Genomic DNA, 12,597 nt, shown 5'->3' on the forward strand with positions numbered 1-12,597 from the left:
ATGACTTCACCTGGGAAACCCAGCCCATTGCACTGCGTGCTGTGAGCCCTTGTGCCTCTGGGGCCATTCAGAGCTTGAGTACTTGGTAGATGAATGCTACCAAGGGAAGGTAGGTGAAGGGTTCTAAGGGAAGCTTGCAAAGCCTTCAGCTCCACAACAAGCTCCATAAGGGAGTTTGGTTGTCTCATTCCCTGCGTGAGACACGCTGTGCTGCAGTATTGATGCTTTACCGTTTCTTCTGAGGTACGGCATCTCACACGTTTATCTTGTGCTGGAGATACAGGAGCCTTTACAGAGGACATGACAGTGTTACTGAACATCACAAATGTCAGCATAACTACAGCCCCATGTGAAGAGGTTCTGGGTCCCTGCAGTATAATAGCTGCTGGAGCTGTGAGGCAAAGGCTCTGTGCTTAGTATACCCTGCAGCTCTCCTTTAAAGAGGTGTCCGTGCCTATGTCAGCTTGCTCTGTGCTTTTAGAGAAGCTGAGTCTGTATGGCTCCAGGGCAGACCCTTCAAGCACATTAGAGTATTTTTAAATATTCATCAATGATTTTAAAAGTTGATTTAGTAGCGCTTTAAACAGAAAAAGATCTGTAGGTTGTAGTATTCGCTTTAAATCGCATACGTATTCAAATGCAGAGAAATGAGGAAGGCAGAGTAACCTCTAAGCTTCCCTCCAGTGCCAAGCATTATCCAGCAAACTCGCTGCATTTCTGTGTCCAGCATCTAGCCAGAAAAAGACCAGCGAGGTCCTATTCTGTGATTAGTTTCCTGCTCTTCCAGAATTGGGCTATTTTCCTCTCCCATAACTAGTGCTTTGTAGACAAAGCCAATGTAACCAGCAACATTTCCCGCTAACCCAGTCCCCTTCTTCTGCTCCCACTGGTACATTGCTGCCCCCCACCTGTACCCAAATACATGATCCCTGCCCTCTACCCCCTTGAAGAAGCTGCCAGTAGCAATACCATAAAATCAGCAAACACGTATGTGCCAGAGAATAAAACTAAGTCTGTCTAAACATATTTTTGTGTGACTTAATCTATTTTTAAGCCCAGGACTCCCACTAAAGCTATATAGTGAGCCTCTTTTCTGTCTTCAGAATATATTTCATTGACTGGCTGGCATTTGGCATTAGCCATTCGGGAAAAACTCGGAGTAAGCAATTGTAGCTTTTTTAGGTCAGCATTTAAGGTGTAAGAGCTGCTGGTATCAGCAAGAGGAGAGCTTGAGTCCTGATAGATCACAGCTTTTTTTTCTATGACCTGAACACTAGGACTACAGGGTGACCTCTTACTGGGTCTGCATGGCTCGCTGAACAGTAGCACAGGGAAAACCATAAGGCATTAGTGACAGTAAGCAGTTTTCAGCTTACCAGAGAAGCAGAGAAGAAATATTTTGCAAAAGCTAGAAAAAATATATTTTTCCCCCATAATGAGCTGCCTACAAGCTCCCTTCCAAAGCCTCATCATACAATAAAAACGGGAAGAGGCATCTGGTTTAGAACCAGGTGATTTTTACTGAAAAGACCATAAGATTTCTGGTTTTCAGGAAAAAAAAGTGAATTCATTAATTATTTTGAGCAGCACAGGAGATAACTGGGGGGTGATATGCATGTTGCCTTGTTACTTTCCATTCCATCCTCATGTCTGTGTATGTAGCTGCAGTATTGTATCATGCAGGCCACTAATTCTTTGTCTGAACCAAGTGAATTTGAAATGAGCTATGTGCAGGAGAAGCAAAGACACTGCTGAAACTCTCAACGTTTGAGTATAAAACATTAATTAGAGAGAGAAATTGTTTGCCTGAAGGTGGAAAATGCACTCCGTGTGATTAGGTGAGCTGTTTTGGCCTACCGACCGGTAATAGTCTGATGGTTGGGACTGGGAGAAGTCAGGGGGGGAGGTTTAAAGCAAGGTGTTGCTTATCCATAGCTCATCAGTGCATATTTCAAAGGCTAGGCTGGAGAGTAAAAACAGCTCAGCCGGCAGCCAGCAAAGTTTAAGCATACATCCAGCTGTCTCTGCCTTTGCGAGCTGATGGAAGATGTTTCTGACAGTAGTATGTCAACAAAGCACCATCTAGTGGCTGTGACACCCGGGGCTTCCAGCCCAGCCGCAAAGCCTTGCTGGCTGCAGCAAGATGCTGAAACACAGCCCTGGAGCCCGTGCTGGGGGAGCGCTGCCATCCCACGCACCTGCACATCCAGGAAAGCTGAGCCCGTGGAGGAGGCTGCTCCCCAAACCCACCGGTTTCTTGGGTTCATAATGCAGTAGTTATCACCTTGCACCTACCAGAGCAGTTCTTCAGATAGTTTCCTGGAAACCAGGGTTTGTACCTAATCAGCTGAGAAAACCTGCCGGGATACTTTTATCTGATAACAGTTAAATATGATGTAAAAACTCCTGAAACAAAATTCAGGGGTAATTTTGTAGAAGTAAACACAGAAAGCTGTAGGCAAAACATATGGGGATAGCTGACTGCAGGCATCCAGCAGTACCTTGAGAGGATTTGGTTAGCTGTCACTCCCCACCGTGCAAATTAAAACATGCAATTCCCCACCTCTGGGTCAGGGTGGGGAGGCTCTCCCCAGGCTTTCCATGCTGGCAAACCCAGAATGCCAGGTTGGGGGATGGCCTTTTCCCCAGGGCAGCCACACCAAACCCTTGCCTGTGGCTCCTTCGGTCAGCAGCTCGGTGTTGTCTCGTCTCCCCTTTCCTCCACCCATGCCAGCCGCGGGCAGGTGTCCGCCGGGCGAGAGCGGCTCATCTGGGTGCAGGCAGGTTTGGGGAGGAGGGGAGGGCTAGCGCTGCACTGCCAGGCACAGACTGAGATCAGATAACTCAGGCAAAGAGACTAAAAAGAGGAAGAATCTGTCCTGGTTTAGCGCAGGGGTTAATTTGCAAGCTTTTTAGTTCTGGATATCCTAGGCCAGTAGAGATGTCTCACACAGGTTGGCTTGGAAGCGGAGCCTCCTTCCCTCGTTACCTGCCATTGTCTCAATGTGGGGCTTTCCTGCTTCACGCGAGGCTGAGACCAGTGCTGGGGTCAGGAAGCCAGCTGCCCACCAGAGCTCACCAGCACACCACCAACACAAGCAGCACTTGCTCCTGGCAGAGGACCTGCTTAGGGTCCAGATCTGCTCATAGAATCACAGAGTCATTAAGGTTGGGAAAGATCTCCAAGATCATCTGGTCCAACTATCCCCCTATCACCCACTAAACCATGTCCCCAAGCACCATGTCCAACCTTTCCTTGAACACCCCCAGGGATGGTGACTCCACCACCTACTGACCAACACCCCCAGATCCTTCTCCTTCCCTTAGCCCACCCTGATCTCAGTCTTGGAGCAAAACAAAGTACCAGATCCCAGTTATTTGCACAATTGAATTTCAGGTAGCCAGAAGATTTCCTAAATCCCAAGCACCCATTTGGCTAGGCAGTCCCAGGTTCACCCTGGGCACGCTTGTGCCTCCCTGCTGCAGTGTGACAGCACCGCCAGAGCAGAAAGCACGTGCTGCCATTCATCAGGGATCTGCCCCAGGCACAGATCTTGCCCTGCAGATACCAGCTGCTGTTTAAACCTGAGAACTCTCCAGCATGTAGGTACCGACCCTCAGAGCCTCCAAAGTGTTGGGTATGTCAGTGGGTCAGCACAATCTGTTAATAACTATTTAACCCAGCGTTAAGGATTTAGGCAGTGCGTGCTCCATCTTTTCCTGTATCCAACCCTGCTGCCCAGGGAGGGCATTTGGCAGGCTGTAGCGTTGCCACTGGAGATGAAAGGTGCTTCTGAAGTTAGGAGCAATTTGTGAGCGACTGGTGTGTCCATGAGTGGGCATCGTGTCACACACCGAGTCCCATCTCTGCGGAGTGGCTTGGTGTTAGGAGTCCCCGTGACAGCCGGGATCACTGTCATGCTGGATCAGCCGTGTTCCAATGTGTTTGCACAACAGCCTCTTTCTGGTTCTTGCAAAACGATGAGGGTGTTATGAATAGATCTTTTGGATCCCTTGAAGTCAGTTTGCATTGCAGCGAGGCAGGGAAATCAGAGGGGCCGTGGCCACAAAGAGAGTGAAGGGAAAGGCACCTCAGCAGGGCAGGACTGGAGCTGTGGGGAGAAGCCCAGGCTGGCAGAAGGCTGCAAGTGTCCACGTCGTCTGCACTTTCAAAGCCCAGCATTGGCCCTGGTTCAGTTTGGAACCCCCAGGTGTGCCACTGGAGGAAGTCTGTTATTTGCTTTCTTGCTCTGTGGTTGGCAGCTCAGACTTTGAAGCTGGTTAGCGAGTGATGGATGATAACAACTGACAGGCAAAGCTGATGGGAGGCAGTGTTTTCTCGCAGATGCATTTATCTGGCAGGGCAGATATTCCCCATGCTGCAAACGTGCCAAAGGAGGAAGAGAGAGTGGGATTAAAGGACTTGCTGGAATCCTACTTATGTGATTAAAAAAAATAGGAATCCTGTTTTCCAATAAAGAAACTTCATAAACATCTGAGTTTATGTTGGAGCATAAAATAGTTTGTCAGCATCAAAATTGTGGCTGTTAGCATGGAGGAGTTTTATTCCTCCTGGCACAGACTAAAGAGGTGCTAACAACAGCGTGCCCTAGACCATTGGGAACCATAAGAGCAAGCAGTTAGTTACAACCCGTGTCTTTATCTGCATGAAGCGTTTTGCTGTAGCATTAGCATGCCTGGGAGAAGACGGTGTTTGATTTTCAAAACCGTTCAGGCTGCTGTTGACCTTCAGTTGCACGCTCCTGTTACAAGCCCGCTGTTTGCTTTGCTTTGTGGAACATTCGGGTGAGAAAACCCCCTGCTATCTCCTGACTTGAGAATGGTTTTGCTGCATGTCCTGTGACTTTGTGCTTCATCTGCTGATCTTTGAAGCAGTGCCTCACCGAAGGCCTGTAGGAAGCTGCAGGTACGGTGCGGTAAGCTGCGTTTCCGCTGCTGGTTGTTGCAGAACCATCTTCAAGGGACTTGGGGAGCTTTTTAGCAAACCTCTGCCCACGTATAAATCCGATCGAGTCGGTACACTTATAAGAAAGGCACATCTGTAAATCCTGGCTTTGTGTCAGCAGTGGCCTGGTCTTTTTGGGCGATGTGGTGCGGGCTGAGCCGGATGCGGGGCAGGCTCAGGCTGCACATTAGGAAGTTTTCCACAGGAGGGCAGCGCAGCCAGGGACAGGTCTCCAAAGAGGGGAGGCATCTCCATCTTGAAGGCTTTCAAGACCTGGCTGGACAAAGCCAGGGCTCACCTGTCTGAGTGTTGGTGGCAGGCGTGCTGTGAGCGGGAGGTGGGACTAGAGACCTCCAGAAACCCCTTGTGCCAGCCTGCTGTCATTCTCTGACTATCCTCTGGTTTCTTGCAGGAGGAAGAAGGTGAGGAAGCAGACATCTCTTCTGGTCCTTCAGTCATTAGCCACAAGATGCCTTCTGCCCAAGCCTTTCATCACTTTGCTCCTCGTTACTCTGAGATGGGCTGTGCTGGGATGCAGATGAGAGATGCACATGAAGAAAACCCAGAAAGCATCCTCGATGAACACGTACAGCGTGTGATGAAAACACCAGGCTGTCAATCTCCAGGACCTGGCCGCCACTCTCCTAAGCCACGGTCTCCAGAAAGCGGCCACTTAGGAAAGCTGTCAGGGACACTAGGAACAATTCCTCCAGGGCATGGCAAACACACAACAAAATCAGGAATGAAACTGGATGCAGCTAACTTATACCACCATAAACATGTCTACCACCACATCCATCACCACAGCGTGATGAAACCAAAAGAGCAAATTGAGGCCGAGGCCACGCAGCGAGTGCAGAACAGCTTTGCTTGGAATGTAGATTCACATAACTATGCAACAAAGTCACGAAACTACACTGAAAACTTGGGCATGGCCTCTGTCCCCATGGACTCTTTAGGCTACAGGTGAGTCAGGGCAACACCCAGTGGGAGTCCCGGAGCTGGAGCTTCTCTAGGAAGCTCTTTCATAAATGGGCTCTAGCATGCCAGTGAAACAGGGTGGCTGAGCCGTGTTTTCTTATGGGACATGGTTTGAGGGCTTCTCACTGCTTTTCCCCCTCAGAAATGAATATGCTTCCTGATAACCCTTTTAAGCTCCTTTTCACCTCTGGGTCTGGTGCTAAAAGACATCCTCTAACCAGGATTTTTAATTGCCTTGGTTATAAAGTAGCTCTTCTGCTCCTTAAAGCAGCAGAGGTGCTGGTCGACTTAACCATGCACTGGGAGTTGATAAGTGTAGGGCTGTGTCTTAGGGCCTGGGCAACAGAAACCAGACTCTTAAGCTGTTTATGAGAGGACACAAAAGTACTCCTTTCTGCAAGGCGTAATTTATTCACCAGAAGGGTTTGTTTCTCTTCATATATAAGGGGTGGTTGCTCTGGTGCTGCTGTGGCCTGCTATCCCAGGGGGATGTTCTCTCAGGCAGAGCTGTGTCCATCTCTGCCCAGGGGAGAAGTCGCTGCCATGTGTGCTCTTGACAGTTTTTCCTTTGTCTGTTTGGATTAGAAACATGGAATGAGAGAATGGTTTGGGTTGGAAGGGCCCTTAAAGATCACCTATTTCCAGCCCCCTGCTATGGGACACTTCCCCCCAGCTCAGGCTGCCCAAATCCCACCCAGCCTGGCCTTGGGCACTGCCTGGGTTGGGGCACCCACAGTTCCTCAGGGCAGCCTGGGCCAGGGCCTCACTGCCCTCATAGGAAATAGGATTTCTTCCTCATAGAATTTCTTCTGAACGTATAATCTAAATCTACTCTCTTTTAAGTTTAAAACTGTTACCCCTTGCCCTGTCATTTCAATCCCTGATAAAGGATGCCTCCCCATCGTTTCCGTAGGTCCCCTTTATATACTGAAAGGCCGCTAAGAGGTCTCCCCGGAGCCTTCCCTTCTCCGGGCTGAACACTCCCAGCTCCCTCAGCCTCTCTTCACAGCAGAGGAGCTCCAGCCCCCTGACCATCCTCATGGCCTCCTCTGGACCTGCTCCAGCAGGTCCCTGTCCCTCCAGTGCTGGGGTTCCAGAGCTGAGTGCAGGGCTCCAGGTGGGGTCTCATGAGAGCGGAGCAGAGGGGAACAATCCCCTCCCTCACCCTACTGACCGTGCTGCTGTTATTGCAGGCTGGGGCACAAGTGGCTTTCTGGGCTGCCAGCGTACATTTTCAGCTCATACTCAGTTTTTCATCCACCACCCAATTCCTCCATCTTCTGTCTGTGTGCTGAGAGGAGAGGACGAAGTTTATTCTCTGCAGCAGTGGGTTTTGCTAGTCCTGTTATTGAATTACTGTGAGGGCGAGGCTCAGGGCTACCTTGAATAATGAGTGGTGATGATAAATGTGGAGTAACTGTAGTTGAGAGCTTGGCTAGCTCCTTAAGGTATGTTATTTTGGGGCAAGGCTTTGCAGTGTACTTGGGGTGGGATTTTAGTGAAGGCAGGCTGCCAGGTGGGTCTGCAATGTGTAGGAACAACCTTCTGGAGGAGAGATGAGGGAGGCAGAGCATAGAGGCAGCTGAAGCAAACTGCTCTGTAGGCTGGCAGGCAGGGAGAGAGCCCTTACATCTTTCTGTGGGGTTGAAATGTGGCTGGGCTGCTTCAACAAAGCATAGACGTGGCCATGCTGGGTTAACCCAAAGCCACATCTAGATATAGGTCTCTCTGGCACTGACTACAGTATGCATTCAAGGGAAATGTAAGTGGGCACAGTCAGAGCCGTCCTTCTGGCACAAGCTCAGAGTTCCTGTCCCCAGGTTAGGAGTTTCATAAGATGAGAGTTTGCACCTGAACACTCCTGTTTGGCTGCCAGTGCTCTCTTGCAGTGGCTTGTTTGGTTCCTGAACCCAGCTGGGCTGCTGGCCTCCCCAGTCTGCAGTGTGAGTACGAGTTGGTGAAAAAGGCTTTTTTTTTTTGATTGCACTGAACCTGCTGCTGGCGAATTTTATATGATACCTGCTAGTCCTTGTGTGGTGAGAAGCTGAGAACAAATTCTCAGTTTGCTCTGACTTCACTGATTGTCAGCATCCCCTGTCCATGTTGTTTCCTGAGCTAAAGAGTTTTTATCTGCACAGTCTCCACCTGCAGAAGACAATCCACATCTCTGATCGCCTGCATGGTGTCAGTGCTCTGAGTCCCACAGTGGCCATGTGGGGCATGCTGGCCAGACCCAAACACAGCAACATCTCCTGCTCGGTTCTCAAGTCATTCTCGCCACCCTGCAGTATTGGGTTACTGTTTCCAAAGAACCCCTGCTGGGAATCCCGTCTCACTTCTTTCCAGCAAAGCTGACTGGGGCCCTGTTACTCCTCTGTGGTGTTCTTTTACCTGTCTGTGCTTATGAGCATACAGAAGTAGAAGTAGGGAGGGCCTGCGGAGTAAAGCAGGTGGGTGATTAGAGTGATGGGGGTCCATGAAATTACTGCCCATGGCAATGCAGGCCAGCACAGGCTCGTTCTGTGTGGCCTCGCCTGCGTGTGGCTGCTCAGCTGTGCCTCTGGGCACAGCCACATGCACAGTGGCAAGGAGAGGTGGGATAACTGCAGGAGCCTTCGCTGCAGCCATGAGCACACCAAGGGCCTGTCAACCACTGCCTCCTTTCTGCCTCGCTGCATCGTCTGCAGCAGCTGCCTTTCCCCGTGTGCCCTAGAAGTTGGGTGAGAGCCTGCAGAAGGCAGTCCCCTCCGTGGGATGTGATCTTTTACCATGATTTGAAGCCTCAGTTCAGATCACGGTGAGAAGCAAACGCTTGGCATGGTAAAACAACAGTTTGGGGTGCTAGCGAGCTGGTCAGCAGCTCTGGGGAGGGGATCAGAAGGGTTCGGGCGAAGAGCAGTGATCTGACACGGAGAGGCAGCCTATAGACTGCAGCACCAGGATGAACCTCGTGCTCTGAGCCTGTTACCAGCAAAGAGCTGGGGGTTTAACACCGTCCTTCATTTGCCAGGAGATCTCTTGGGCTTCTTGCCACGTTGCCATGGCTCATTTGCCAGAGGAGCTCCCTTCCCTCCCAGAGACAGCTGATGTGCCTCAGTGTAGCCAGTCTTGCTCTTAGCCACAGCTGTGGCATGGTCGGTTTGAGCTGTGGTAGAGCCCAGCAGACCCTGGCAGGGCTGAATATGTCTAGAGATGGACATGTCCCTCCTCTGCCACTGTCTGTGGTGGTTTGGCTTAGGCAAAGCGCTAATGTCTCAAGCTTTGTTCTTGCAGTGGGAAAGCAAGTCTGCTCTCAAAAAGAAATGTTAAGAAGACCGATTCAGGGAAAAGTGATGGTGCCAACTATGAGATGCCAGGATCTCCTGAAGACGTGGAGAGAAACCAGAAGATCCTTCAGTGGATCATAGAAGGAGAGAAGGAGATCAGCAGGCATAAGAAAACAAACCATGGGTAAGGGCTGGTAGAGCGAGGAGTCTTCGTACTGTTGTATTGCATCCCCTGCGTAAGGCATGTGTCTCTAGGATGTACAGCAGTCTGCCTTGTTCCTGGAGATCTGGAGAAGGCAAGCATCCACCAGGCACAAAGTTTAGATCCTCTGGAGACTGAGGATTGCTGGGGGCTATAAGGATAAAGTTCAGTTTTTTTCCAGAGGACGAATTGTGGCCGTGGGGGGGAGGTTGAAGCCTCAGAGGAATCTCACCAACTGCTGCTGTGGTTACGGGGTGGATAACGTGGCACACAGGAGGCAGTATTTTTGCTGTAGGCACTTGCTCTACATAAATGCTTGTTACTCTTGCAAGGTGTTGATAGAAATGTAGGACCTGCTGTGCTGGAGCCATTGGTCCCGAGTAAGCAGCCTGACACGGTTTCGGCTTATTGGGAGCATCCTCTGGGATGGCCTCGCCTGCGTGGAGTAGAGCCAAAGATGGTGGCTGTCTTGGGCATCTCTCCGTAGTCAAGCAGATCTCCTGTGGGCACAGATCCATAATCACAGCCTGGCCATTCTGTGGCAAAAAGCCGTGCTTTCAGGGCCTCACTGACAAAGGGGATCTGGGGGCTTGTCCCCATTGCCACGGCTGTGTTAGCGAGTAGCTGAGTACCAGAAAATGCTGTTGTTTTTTGCTCTTGCTTCACAGTAGTGGCCAGGCAGGTTGCTCTGCAGGCAGCTGGGGTGAGGGACAGAGCCATGGGCAGCGCCAGGCCACCGTGAAGCCAGGCAGCAAGTTGTGCTGCTGGAGCAGGGGAAGGACGAGCACGCTGCTGCCACATCCATTGCCCAGCGGTGGCTCGGAGCGAGAGGCTCGCAGCCTGGCAGCGGTGGCACCACACATGGGGACATCTTCTGGCGGATCCTGCTGAGTGCATTGTGCATGTCGTTGAGCTGCCTTTGGCTGGTTTTATTTCTGTGCATTGTGCATTCAATTTCATGAGAGCCCTGAAGCAGATCTATGTGTCTGGGTTGGGTCACCCTGATGTCTCACCAAAACACTAGAGTAGGTGGTGACACGCTGCCCTGAAATGTCCGGGGCTGCAGGGGCTGGATGGTGCTCCCCTCTCCCTCAGAAACCACAGCCGTGCTGTAAGGAGCTCCCCAGTGGTGCCTGAGCCCAGCTGTGGAAGCGGTTGTCCATCTAGGAATGACTGTGAGCATGTGCAGAGCGGCTTGGCAATCTGTGTAAAACCTTTGTATTTATGTGCAGCTCTTCAGGTGCTAAGAAACAGCTGTCCCATGACATGGTCCGACCCCTCTCCATCGAGCGACCTGTTGCAGTGCACCCGTGGGTCAGTGCCCAGCTCCGGAACGTTGTCCAGCCTTCTCACCCTTTCATCCAAGATCCCACCATGCCGCCCAATCCAGCACCCAACCCTCTCACCCAGCTGGAAGAAGCTCGCCGGAGGTTGGAGGAGGAGGAAAAAAGGGCTGGAAAACTCCCCCTTAAACAAAGGTATGGCAGGAGGGGCTGTGCGTGGGAGGGAAGGGGGAAACTGCTCTGAAGGTGGGGAGCTGAGGGAGATGTCCAGCCCCCTCTGTTTCAGTTTCCAGCACTAACTGGTGGAGGTGTGTGCAGAGGTCAGAGAAACCTGCCCCAGTCCCTCTGACCTGCCCTCTCGTGGTGGTGCATGTCACAAACTACCTTGAGGCTTGCATATTTTGGATGGAGGGTCTGGAAGAGCTCTGAAAGGATGGGGAAGGAGCTGCTGAGAGCTCGGGCAAGTGGAGCCTGTCTAGAAGGAGCAGGCTGGGGAAGAGCTCTCTTCTGCAGTACTAACCACATCGCAGCTTGTGGGCTCGCTTGCTCTTTGCTGGCGCTGACTCTCGGCTTGTTCACACTCACACAGAGATTTCAAAGGCCTTGGCTGGTGCGGTGGCAGAATTCAGCAGGATGCAGCAAAGTTAAGCACAGAAGAGTATGCATTTGCTCTTCATTTACAGCTCCTCCAGTCTTCCAGCAAAGGCTGCGTGTGGCATCTAGATGGGAACACCGCGCTCTAGTCCCGCTACAGCAGCACTGCCTCGCTGCGTGGCTGTGCCCAAGTCACTGCTTTTTGTGACTCAGCTTAATGCCTGTCGCAGAGCTAATTCTCCTGTATTATCTTTCAGGGAAGATTATTTGCAAGGCACATGGAGCTATCAGATGAAAAACGTTTTGGAAATGCTGGATAATTACTGTTAAGAGCTAAAAGCACTTTGTCCGTTAAAAACCTTTCACAATGGGAGTTGCTTGTAGTCACTCCAGTGCTTTATAGCTGCATTCTGAGAACTTGAAACTTTCAAGTCTGACGCTTAGAAACATGAGTGTAATTTAAAAAACAAGCTCCTCTAATTGCTGAACTCCAATTATTTTTGCTTGCAGTGGCCTTGTAGCAGACTTCTGCATATTTATGTCAGAGACAGATTGAAAGACAGGTAATTAGAGGGCTCTCCCAAGTCAGGTTGAGCCAAGTTTATTTGATCTACCTTTCAGTTGGTGTAATTGGATAGAGTTTATTAGTGGAGTCGTTTATAGTCATATTAAATTCATGCACCTTTCCCAGAAATGTCTAGATGCAGATGCACACTTTGGAAACTCCAGCCCGGGCTCTATGCATATGTCATGAATATGCTAATAGCAGCCTGGCATGTCTTGTAAACACAGCTTTTGTAGAAACCCCGTGGCATTGTGGTGTGTGCCCTCCAGACCAGCAGAGAACAGGCTGAGCCGTGCTGGGCTGCTCCACTTGCACACTCGTGCTGCCTCCTCGCAAGGCCTGGCTGTTCTGGAGACACAGTGATCCCACTGACCTGCCTGATGCGTGGAAAGCCAGGGAGCAGCGTTTGCTGGGGAGGAACTGCTAATGGAAAGCAAATGTGCCCGTGTCCAGTAGCACACAAGAATGGATGCTGCCCCCAGGGAGTGAAGGATTTCTTGGCATTTAAATCTTTCTACTGGATTTTGGCAGGATGAGGTGCTCCAGCAGAAGCACGCCTGAGCTAGCACCTTTTCACAGGGCTCCTGTTACGGTTAGCACAGGAGAGTGCCTGAAAACAGACCCCACCTCTCTTCTGAGAGGGGCTGCCCAAGGCTGGCTGGGGAGCAGAGGAGAAACAGCGAGGGGATTTCACCTGGAAACACCTTTTATTTCAGTCAGGAGCTTCGGAGAGCTCTGGG

General features: G+C 50.8%; 1 protein-coding gene across 2 annotated transcripts in view; it reads left to right on the forward strand.

The window, feature by feature from the left end:
- The window catches only part of AXIN1 (axin 1), a 75,271-nt gene that overhangs the window by 57,375 nt on the left and 5,299 nt on the right, over positions 1 to 12,597 (forward strand). Inside the window, exons 5-7 of one of the 2 annotated variants that reach the window (XM_032197956.1) lie at positions 5,379 to 5,932; positions 9,221 to 9,397; positions 10,648 to 10,893. In XM_032197956.1, coding sequence (XP_032053847.1) covers positions 5,379 to 5,932; positions 9,221 to 9,397; positions 10,648 to 10,893 — 977 coding nt within the window. The remainder of the gene's footprint in view (positions 1 to 5,378; positions 5,933 to 9,220; positions 9,398 to 10,647; positions 10,894 to 12,597) is intronic. The other variant, XM_032197957.1, reaches the window with a different exon arrangement.

The sequence above is a fragment of the Aythya fuligula genome, chromosome 15 (genome assembly GCF_009819795.1).
Source record: "Aythya fuligula isolate bAytFul2 chromosome 15, bAytFul2.pri, whole genome shotgun sequence".
In the NCBI taxonomy this organism is placed as follows: Eukaryota; Metazoa; Chordata; class Aves; order Anseriformes; family Anatidae; genus Aythya; species Aythya fuligula.